Source organism: Pagrus pagrus (assembly GCF_965226575.1).
Source record: "Pagrus pagrus genome assembly, chromosome: 24".
NCBI lineage: Eukaryota > Metazoa > Chordata > Actinopteri > Spariformes > Sparidae > Pagrus > Pagrus pagrus.
In genome coordinates this window covers 3,057,514-3,065,859 of record NC_140206.1, presented here as the reverse complement: position 1 = coordinate 3,065,859, position 8,346 = coordinate 3,057,514, and the positions used below count along the sequence as shown (strand labels likewise).

Below are 8,346 nucleotides of genomic sequence, written 5' to 3'. Positions count from 1 at the left end.
TGCTTCTAGCTGGCATAAGTCCAGATTGTTGTCAAATGACATGACGCTAAAAAAAACTCTTCTGAACTTTCTTTCAGTGAGTTTTTTTTTTATTTTGGCTTTATTGACAGGAAAGCTTGAGATATGAAAGGAAACAGGGTGAGCAACACATCAAAGGGTCCCTGGCCAGGACTTGAACCCTGGGCCACTGCAGCAAGGCCAAAGCCTCTGCACATGGGACACCCGCTCTACCAACTGAGCTAATTAGATAATGAAATATTTGAAATTCTGAACATTTCTCTTTCACTAAACATCAGCCAAATTTTGCATTTTTCTAGCAAGTCCAAAAACATCCTGAGATTGTGCCTTTTTAATACAATAAAAAACGCAGCATTTTTCAATGTCTGCTCATGTCTTGTATACACCAGCTACACCGTCATTTGTTCCCGTGGGAGGAGAATGACCGGCAGCTTCTTCTCATTTCTTTCTGTTTGAAATACTTTTTCCTTTTGCGTTGTTACCCTCTTAAACTGAAACCAACTCTTTTACATTAAACAAAAAAACTGCCACTGAACATTAAGGTCATTTGGCTTTCACCTGGTCTTGAACCCATGACACTAACTTATTTTAACCCCTATCCTACATGGCCACTGGACCAACATGACATCACAAACTTAACTGACAAAAAATATCAGCTTACAAAGGGGATGCCACTTCTTACTGGCATATGCCGCTTCTAACTGGCATATGCCACTACAAGACCAGATTGGTGCCAAGTTGTTTATTATGCTGATTCTGTTTCACAAATTGTATGGTGTGCCATCAGGAATGGTTTCCTGTTTAAAAACATATGTCGCTTGCACATGCAAAAAAAATGTCTTCTGAAATTTCGAAAAGCCAAATTCAAGTCATAAACACAGGAGAGAAAACAATTTCAGACGTAGAAAAATGGAACACCAGAAAAAAATGTCTTAACTTGCCCCTCAGAGCTTCAGTAGATTCTTATTCTTGTTCTTATTTTTATATTAAGTCCTGTTTTTAACATAATAATTCAGTCAGTGATGTTATTTCAAGTGTCATTTGCAGAATGTACTTGTTAGAAATAAAAACTCTCATTATGCAGAACAGTATTTAAATGCAAACTTTTATTTTTTAATTAAAAAAGAATAATAAAAAGAATAAAAGTAATAGAAGTAGCATTGTATTGTTTACCTGTGTGGGATGAAATCAGTTCAACTCAACTCAAGAGAAAAAGAAACTCTGCAGACTGGGTTTTTAATTTTATTTTAATGTTGTAGTAAAAATTGTTTATTTTCAGCCAATTCATGTTAAAGTTCCTGAAACAGACAAACACTGATAATAACCTGAGAGAGGTCTCAGTGATGCAGTAAGGCAGCAGGTGAAAGAACAGAGGTGATGGTTGTTTTTCAAGTACAAGGTCAAAAGAACAAATGTGTTGCATTAAAAACAATCAATAAACAACTTTATTAAGTATGAGCAAAGTTCACAAATCTGAGAATAAAGCTGTTCTGGACCTGTCTGAGTTTACAGCAGTCAGTGGATTTAATCAGCGCTGTAAACTTTCACTGCTCTTCTCTTCACTCATTGGCTGCCGGCGGCGAGCGCTGCTCCCAGTGTTTCTACAAAACGATGGACGTCGCTGAAGGAGTTGTAGAGCGGCACCGGGGCGATACGCAGCACGCTGGGCTCCCTCATGTCACACTGAACAACAGGAAGTCACAAAGTTCATGTTAGAGATCATGAAAAGAGAAATCTCCTCTGTTATAAAGAGACTTTGGAGGGTTATTTTCATCTTAAAGCTGTTAGATTATTTAGGATCTACTCACAGCGACGCCCCTCTTCTCCAGCTCCTGGAAGACCTTTCGGATGTGGATGGAGAAGCAGAGTGAGAGCTGGCAGCCTCTCTGCTGGGGGTCGGAGGGCGTGATGATGCTGACGTGAGGTTTGTGAGGCTGGGCAGGGTCTTTGGTGTAAAAATGCTTGATCAGGTACTCCAGGTAACCCGTCAGCAGGACGGACTTCCTGCGCAGCGCCTGCATACTGGTCATGTTGAACACCTGGAAGAATGATATTGAGGTGAAGTTGGTTAGTACTTTGGTGGAAAAAAGTATTGCCAGGATAATCTTTTAAAGTTTCTTTTTTTTTCATGTGTAAAACCGGATGAAAAAAAAATCAGGAGACATTTTTTTACCGGTAGAAAAAAAATTTCCAGGGAAAAAAATGTTCTTGAAAAAAAAAAAAAATTTTCATTTGAAAAATATTGGAATGATTTTTGATTTTTGAGATGTTACTTTGTGATTTATCAATTCATGCACAAAAGGGTTCAAATCCATTGAATTATCTAAAAAATGCATTGGTTAAAACATGGATTTTCTTGATTCTTACATATTTTGGAGAAACATTCTCTTCAGAGACAAAATGTCATTATCATACTTGATGAAAATTTAGATTTTATGTGCAAAATTCCTCATAGACAAATCTTGATATTTCAATAAACAAATTACAGAAATTTAGATGAGAAGTAAAACCAGGTGCCAAAAGAATATTCCAGATCAATTTCTGGGAATCTATTTTCCCAGTTGTTCATGTTGAGAAAGTTCTTTCATTAACCCATGTGCTGCAGTACCTCCAGACTGGCCTGCAGGGGGCAGACCAGCAGGATGGGCTGGTTGGACAGTCTGAAGCCGCTCACTCCAGGCTGCAGCTCCAACACTGAAAACACATGCAAACAACACTGTAAACTACACCAAACACATGGAGCCGTCTGAGACTTCAGTCATTCATTTACTGTACAAACAGAGTTTCTGTGTTAATACACAAATGTGGCGATACTCCTGATGTAATATCATGTGAGACCACAAGATGTCAGCAAACAGCAACTTTAAACTCACAGCAGTGGCCTCAGAAATGTGGAGGTGAGTGATAAAATCTTTTAAAAATGATTTCTGCTCACCGTTACTCATCTGGAAGCGAGTGTGCAGGTTGTGTCCCCACCATCCCATCAGCCTGAGGAACAGGATGTAAAAATGATGAAAGCAGTTTGACTCAAAAATTAAAAATAAACCTGAAGCTTTAAACATTTAGAAGAAAGGTTTTGGACGAAGCTCTCACGCAGGTTTGATGGTGTCTTTGTGTTTCTCGTGGATAAATGCAGCGCCAAGACCTCCAGCACCTGAGTTTATATACTGAGAGCAGACAGTCGTCATCAGGCCACACTGTACATTATATATACATCAACTCATATGTGGAGGATTCTTCCTGTCAGCTGACCTTGTAGGAGCACCAGCAGGCGAAGTCGACCCCCCAGTCGTGCAGCTTCAGCTCGGCGTTTCCTGCAGCGTGGGCGCAGTCAAACCCCACGAAACAACCCTGACAGACAAAAGGAAAATAAATTATATTCTCCTGTTCTCATCTGTTTTATGATGACTAGTATAAGGGATCAAGAGTTAATTCACAAATCACATTTTTTTCTTAAACGTCAGATTTTTGCAGCACAAAGTATTTCCACACTTGGAGAACAAAGGAAATCAGCGTGTTTATAATAAATGTAAAAGTCTGAGCGATCGATAGATAAAATACTAAGTGCATCAAATAACAAAACATTACAAGAAAGCAAAAATAAATCTAGCAATATTTGCAGGTTTATAGGAGGACTGAGGATCTTAACTGTCCTCAAAAACACATTCACAGTTTTTTATCTTTGCCTTTGTGTTTCAGGGTCCTAAGAACTGTCCAGAACTGATTCCCTCAAATTTAAGGACCCAAGGCATAATAAACAACTTGGCACCAAGCTGGACTTGAAGCGGCATATGCCAGTTAAAAGCGGCATATGCCAGTAAGCAGTGGCATCCCACTGTAAGCTGATATTTCACTGCTGTCAGTGAAGTTAATGTGATCTCGTTTTTTGGTTTTCTCCGTGATTATATTTAACCCTTGGTGGTTTGCATGTCTTTCTGTTACCTTCCTTTGGCCCGCCTCAGTGATGGCGGCCATGTTGAACAGCTGACCGGTGTAATACTGAACTCCGCTGAGCATCACCACAGCGATGGAGTCGCCCTCCTTCTCGATCACCTCCAGGATGTCCTCCGTTCTCAGAGTCTCTTCTCCCTGAACAGTGATCAAACACAGTTTTCACTCCGCCTTCTCAGTTATTGTGTCCTGTGACGTTTTCTTTCTGGTGATCCATTTTCTAAGTCTGAATAGTTTTATCTCCTGTGTTTGTGGCTTGAGAACGAGTGGAAAAAAAGGTTTACCAGGATAATAAGGATCCAAGATTCAAGGGGGTGAAAGTTCAAGAGAATTTCTTTATTTTTCACGTTTGAAACCGAGATTGTTTTTTTTCTCCTGACTTCTTTTTCTTCACTCGGTTTCACACATGAAAAAAATAAATCTCCTGGAAATGTTATCAGACTTAGAAAATGGATCATCTGATTAAAAAAAGTCTTCACTTCCATAGGAAGTACTTTGTTTTCCTAAATATGTAGCTCAGAGGCTAATGCTAGCTCACAGCAACACAACTGAACTTTGTGTGTGAACTGTCTGCTCTTGTACCGGTCTGGCCTTCAACAGCAGCATGCTCTCCTGAGGGTCGAATCCTCGCAGCTGGATCTGAGACTCGACGGCGTACTGAGGACAGAAGAGACAGGAGTCACGTTCATTTGTTGTTTCTGTGTCGGACCACCAGCTTTTAACATCCAGTGAACTTTGATATTCACAGTTTTTATCTGAGCTGGAGTCAAAGTGCAGCAGGGCTACAACCAAGAAGTAAAAATTGGATTTGCGGCTCAATAATTCAAGCAGATTGTATAGAAACTGGGTGTTTACGTGTCGGTTCAAACATTCATAGGTGAACTCACGTGGTCTGAAGGAAAGGCTTTGTCTTCCAGGAGGATTTTGTGGCGAGCTGCTGTGGGTTTGTAGAAGGAAAGCTGCAGAATAAAGACATGAACTGTCATTTTGAGTCTTTTCTAACGTCTGTTTTTCCTTTTTTTATTTTTCTTCCAGTTGTGTTTTGCCGTCTTCTAAATGCTGACAGATTTGTTTGTTTCTTACCATCAGAAGGTGTAAATTAACTGTCAGGCCGTTCATCAGTGCCACCTCCTCAGTTTTAGCTCCTGTAATGAAAAGAGAACGACTTCTCATTTCATACATCGGTGCTTTTCTCAAGGATCACTGAAGATCCGCTGATATTTAGAAGAATCACCAATCTAATTTATCTTTAACGCCGTACATGCTGGATCAGTCTTGTGAAATCTTTCATTTCTTCTTGTGTTATTTATTTTTTTGTCTTGTTATTGTGTAATATTTTTTAATAAATCGAAGCAAATGTGATGAAAAAAGTCAAAATGTAAAGTTCTGTTTGTTTAAAAACCCGTCATGTGGACTTTGGACGCCACAAAAAGTGCAGTGACCCAAACAAGCAGCTTCACAGGAGAATGATAAACAGCATTACAACAACACTGAGTGAACATCTGGATTCACGTGTTCAAGTGTTTTGTGTTCAGCTCCATTTGATTTAAAAAATGTTTGATTGCACAACCCAGTCTCCAGAATAAATGTTAGCTCAGTACATTTCTGCAAAACCACATTTAAGTTCATAATTAGTGTTTCTTTTTGTTGCAACTTTACGTTTGTTTCAGTTCTCTCCTTTCGTAACGCTGTGTTGTGCTCTGGTTAGGTTTAGGCACAAAAATCACTTGGTTAGGGTTAGAAAAACATCATGGTTTGGCTTAAAATATCTGTTACAAAAACATCTGGAGTTGGTCCGACTTCCAATGAAAAATAGCCGGTTTGGTCGCCACTAAAACAGCTGGAAAAGTCCCCACAGACGGCCTTGAAATGGCATTGTTTGGCTTAAAATACCTGTTGTGATCTCCACAAAAAAGCCTGGAGATGGTTTGACATCCCGTGAAAAATAGCCAACACTGGTCAACACTAACCTTGCTGGAAATGTCCCTGTTTGTCAGCCTTGAAACGACATGGTTAAGCTTAAAATACCTGTTTTGGTCGCCAAAACAACAACTGGAAATGTCCCCACAGACTCGAATTGCAGTCGCACATTAAGCAGCCTTGAAATGTCATTGTTTGGCTTAAAATACCTGTTTTGGTCCATTGAAAAATAGCCAGTTGTGGTTGGCACTAAAACAGCTGGAAATGTGGACACAGAAATGTTTAAAGTACAGTGTCTCTCACCAACAACTTTAGCCATGAGGTCCTCGATGTTGTTCTCAGCCCAGGCCCAAGGTCGAGAGCCTCCTGTGTGACCGTGGACACCCCTGTAACAGAGTAGATGTTACACACTGTAACTGAACGTTTACCTCATATTGAAACCCTTTTGATAAACGATGAATATAAGTGAACACGTACGTCTTGGCCCACTTCTCCAGCTCCTCTTCCAGGTACTTCCTGGCCATTTTGGGCTGAAGCCCCAGTGAGTTTCCCACGAGGTAGATGCATTCTTTGGTGCCATCGACCAGCAAAGGATCAGCTACAGAAACACCAAACACACTAATGCTAATTATTTTCATAGGCTTAAATGACTTGACATTGATATGCAATCAGCAATTTTTCACTCACAGGGAGGCAGGTCTGCTATTTTGGGCACCAGGAATTGCTCCCTGAGATGTCTCAGTTGGTCATGTTTGTCGAGGTACGCAGCCACGTCTGCAGAGGTCGGACTGCAGCCCAGCTCGGCTGAAACCCGCCTCAAAGTTTCTGTCACTGTCGAGCCATCAAACGGGTCCATTACTGTGAGGCTGCTGGCCTGCAGAGAGACAAAATACTACACTTTTTGTAAGTTCAACATATATTTCAGCCCAGTTAGTTACGTGTTGGAATAGTATGTTTCTGGAAACCACAGAAACAAGACTGCTGCCAAGAGGAAAAACAGCCCACTTCAACGGGGTGATTTCATTCAAGATGTTGAGACTTTTTACGGCCATCTTTGAGTTAATGAAACCAGATATTTTTGACGAGATGTCGGGACTTTTTGCAGCCGTTTTTTGGTGAACAAAACCAAATAGTTAGCACAACGTCTTTTTGCAGCTGTCTCAACAAGACATCGGGAATCTTTGCAGGTGTCTTTAGAGCAACAAAACTGGATATTTGTAATGGCACGTCAGGACTTTTCACAGGTTTGCAGTTTCTCCCTTGACAAGAAATCCTGAATTAAAGGGAAAAAAACACCCCAAAACATCTGATTCATTCAAAACTTCTTTTAAAATGGCCACAAAGTATTTTGGAAGTTGTCTCTCTCCAGTGAAATAAGAACTTAACTTTTCAGGAACTAAGAAAACGCCACATGCACTCTTTTTAGTTAAGTATTGGACGAGGATCAAATCATTCATGCAGTCATCTTTTCCTGTCTTGATTTCCCCTTTTACTCGCCTTCATCAAACTGCCCCGGCACCAGTTCAGCTTGGCTCACATTACACCCATTCTAGCCTCACTGCAAAGGTTGCCAGTTAAAGTACTGAATTGATTTTTTAAGATTAATTTGGTTTAAATCTTCTACTGAAATTAAAAAGATTGGACTTGCAGCAAAACACATAAACCTGCGAATGACATTTTCAAGAATGTAATCTGTGTTTGTAGTTACATTTTTAAGTGCACATTTGGATATATATCTCAATAAACATGCTATAGTGTCTATTCTATATGAGATATGAGTTTGTGTACAGAAAGGCCTCACTTTTCACCTCACCTGTTCACTCATACATCAGCTGCAGTTTGTTAAAAGTTGTTGAAAAGTGTCTGTTTTAGTGTAAATGCTGCTTAAGAAAGTCTACTTCACTATGAAATGTATATTTGTGGTGAAACCTGCGAGCTTACTTCCCCTGGGAGTTTTACTCTGCTTCATCGACACCGATAACAGTCCAGTTTTTACACAATCTAATTAAAATGCTTCTGTTTACATTCAACACGTGTGACTCGTCATTCATGCTTTCATTCCGTTAAACAATGTAGCAAAAGACAAAACTCACGGTGTGCAGATGAGCTTCCTCTCCACAGTCAGCTGCTGGACTGAGTGACTCTGGAAATGTTCTTTAACCTCTCTGTTAACTCACTCAGGTTAATCATTGTTCTGATGAACAGAGCTCGAGATAAAAACAGAGAGGAACATGTCCTCCGACTCTTCAGCGAAAGTGATCCGACTGATTCCTGATGTGTAGTTTTGTGCCGCAGGCAGAAGAGAGTGACTTCCTCATTTCTCAGTTTCTTTTTATTGTGAAAATCTGAAGTTAGAGTGTGAAGTTCCACATGACACACCCAAACATGTGACTCCTGTGACTGTGCTCCTTTTACTCACTGCAGCCACAAGTGGAAATTATAATATAATGCTAAATG

The 8,346-nt window shown here is 40.1% G+C and overlaps 1 protein-coding gene across 1 annotated transcript; it reads right to left on the bottom strand.

The window, feature by feature from the left end:
• Positions 1-1,247: 1,247 nt before the first annotated feature.
• On the bottom strand, positions 1,248-8,129 carry kynu (kynureninase). The gene is made up of 14 exons (XM_084346836.1): positions 7,983-8,129; positions 6,577-6,763; positions 6,367-6,487; positions 6,193-6,275; positions 5,053-5,114; positions 4,857-4,928; positions 4,552-4,626; positions 3,961-4,107; positions 3,271-3,369; positions 3,112-3,185; positions 2,954-3,006; positions 2,627-2,712; positions 1,827-2,057; positions 1,248-1,701 (listed from the first exon to the last, which is right to left on the bottom strand). Exons 2-14 carry the CDS (start codon positions 6,743-6,745, stop codon positions 1,582-1,584), a joined length of 1,392 nt encoding a protein of 463 aa, XP_084202962.1. The 5' UTR covers positions 6,746-6,763; positions 7,983-8,129; the 3' UTR covers positions 1,248-1,581.
• Positions 8,130-8,346: the final 217 nt, after the last annotated feature.

What these genes read in the sequence shown, in the direction of transcription:
- kynu (XM_084346836.1), bottom strand. Translation starts at nt 6,745, where the DNA reads ATGGACCCGTTTGATGGCTCGACAGTGACAGAAACTTTGAGGCGGGTT. An exon ending in AAGCCTTTCCTTCAGACCAC is followed by an intron (nt 4,627 to 4,856) that starts GTGAGTTCACCT and finishes TTCTGTCCTCAG; the next exon opens with TACGCCGTCGAGTCTCAGAT. An exon ending in CCCTGCAGGCCAGTCTGGAG is followed by an intron (nt 2,058 to 2,626) that starts GTACTGCAGCAC and finishes TCATTCTTCCAG; the next exon opens with GTGTTCAACATGACCAGTAT.